General features: G+C 56.2%; 1 protein-coding gene across 1 annotated transcript; it reads left to right on the top strand.

The window, feature by feature from the left end:
• Positions 1-545: 545 nt before the first annotated feature.
• LOC120747745 (gastrula zinc finger protein XlCGF49.1-like) lies at positions 546-1,227 on the top strand (the record flags this gene model as incomplete). The annotated part of the gene is made up of 1 exon (XM_040053782.2): positions 546-1,227. A coding segment is annotated over exon 1 (682 nt), but the record flags the coding sequence as incomplete, so codon positions are not given.
• Between the last annotated feature and the right edge of the window lie 769 nt (positions 1,228-1,996).

Below are 1,996 nucleotides of genomic sequence, written 5' to 3'. Positions count from 1 at the left end.
AGGGCTGGAAGTCCCCAGCCAGGGTCCCCAGCAAGGCTGGAGGAGCAGAGCCCTGTGTCCCCCAGGAGCCCAAAGTGGGGAGCCCAGAGAGGGGGGAGCGCCGCGATTGGCGGGACCCTCACCAGCCTGGAGAGGGGCAGGGGGGGACTCCTTGGAGCCCCTGCACCCCGAAGCAGAGAATGAGGGGAGAAGGGACCCAAGGGACTTGGGCAGGAGGAACCCTCTAACCCAATGTGCCCATACATTGTATTTTTTCCCCAAATCAAGATTTCCCATTCCCAAACCTTGGCTGGATGGAGGAGAAGGCTGTGAGGAAGAGGAAGATGCCCCAGGACAGCCAGGCAGGTGAGGAGGAAGTCAGTGCCCCTTTCCCCCTCTCTCCTGCTCCATCTCCCAGCCCAGCATGGCCCCCGGCTGCAGGACAACCCCGCTGCCAATGCTGTCCAGCTGTGGATGCTTTGTTGGGATCTCTTTCCTCTTCCCAGTGGCATGGAGGTAAATCCCATCCTGTCCTTGTCCTTCCTCTCCCAGACAAAGAGCTGAGGATGGAGACCAGGGAGGACAAATCCCCACAGCAGAACCTCGTGGAAGAGGCCATTTTGAGCAGCTCCATGGCGCAGGAATCCAATGGGGAGGAAAAGATAAAGAGATCTCATGGGAGGAGGGGCTCCAAACCCATCCCAGGGTGCTCTGAGGAGGAAAGACCCACCCTGTGCCAGGAAGGTGGACAGACCTTCAGCCGAGGCTCTGAGCTGGTGGTGCCTGAGCAGCTTCATGATGGGGAGAAGCCCCACAAGTGCTTGGAGTGTGGGAAGAGCTTCAGCCGGAGCTCCCTCCTCATCAGACACCAGCGGATCCACACTGGGGAAAGGCCCTATGTGTGTCCTGAGTGTCAGAAGAGGTTTCAGACCAGCTCCAATCTCCTCAAGCACCAGCGGATTCACACAGAGGAGAGGCCCTTCCGCTGCCCTGACTGCAGGAAGGGCTTCAAGCACAACTCCACCCTCATCAGGCACCGGCGCATCCACACTGGGGAGAGGCCCTACGAGTGTGGGGAATGTGGGATGAGGTTCAGCAGAAACTCCCACCTGATCCGCCACCAGAGGATCCACACCAGGGAACGGCCCTATGAGTGTGAGCAATGTGGAAAGAGCTTCAGCCGCAGATTCAGCCTGATCTGCCACCAGAATATCCACGCTGAGGAAAGGCCATACAAGTGTGGGGAATGTGGGAAGGACTTCAACAGGAGGTCCCAGCTGATCATCCATCAAATGATCCACACTGGGGAGAGGCCCTACGAGTGTCCTGAGTGTGGGAAGAGGTTTCAGACCAGCTCCCATCTCCTCGTGCACCAGCGGATTCACAGAGAGGAGAGGCCCTTCCGCTGCCCCGACTGCAGGAAGGGCTTCAAGCACAACTCCAACCTCATCAGGCACCGGCGCATCCACACTGGGGAGAGGCCCTATGAGTGTCCCCAGTGTGGGAAGAGCTTCTCAGACAACTCTACCTTGAGCCAACACCAACAGAGGCACCAGTAAGTGAAGCCCTGCGAGGTCCCGACTGTGGGAAGAGCTTCCTGCAGTGCTCCAACTCCATCCCCATCAGAGGACCCACGTTGGGCAGAGCCCTGGTGACCCACATTCCCAGTGGTCCAGATTGGGAAGACACCTGGCTGGTGGTCTTCACGTCCTCCTGGATCCCCACAGGCACCTGGATGAATGCAGGTGCAGGAACATCCATTGAGTCTCTGTTCAACATTGGAAATTAATGGGGAATAGCTGAGTTGACTTTACAGCCCAAAAAAATCTCATGAGCTCTGCCCAGTTTTTATATCTGGTGGCATCAATCAACACAGGATGATCTTGGAGATCTTTTCCTACCTGAATAATTCCCATGTTTATCCCATCAGAGCACCCAAATTAGAGTTAAAAATAAAGAAGTGAAGCCAAGAGATCTACATCTGTGTCATTTTCCTGGGATTTGAGTGTGAATTTTG

Source organism: Hirundo rustica, unplaced genomic scaffold (assembly GCF_015227805.2).
Source record: "Hirundo rustica isolate bHirRus1 unplaced genomic scaffold, bHirRus1.pri.v3 scaffold_188_arrow_ctg1, whole genome shotgun sequence".
NCBI classification, from domain to species: domain Eukaryota; kingdom Metazoa; phylum Chordata; class Aves; order Passeriformes; family Hirundinidae; genus Hirundo; species Hirundo rustica.
The sequence above is the reverse complement of the archived record's forward strand: the minus strand, read 5'-3'. Positions and strand labels throughout refer to the sequence as shown.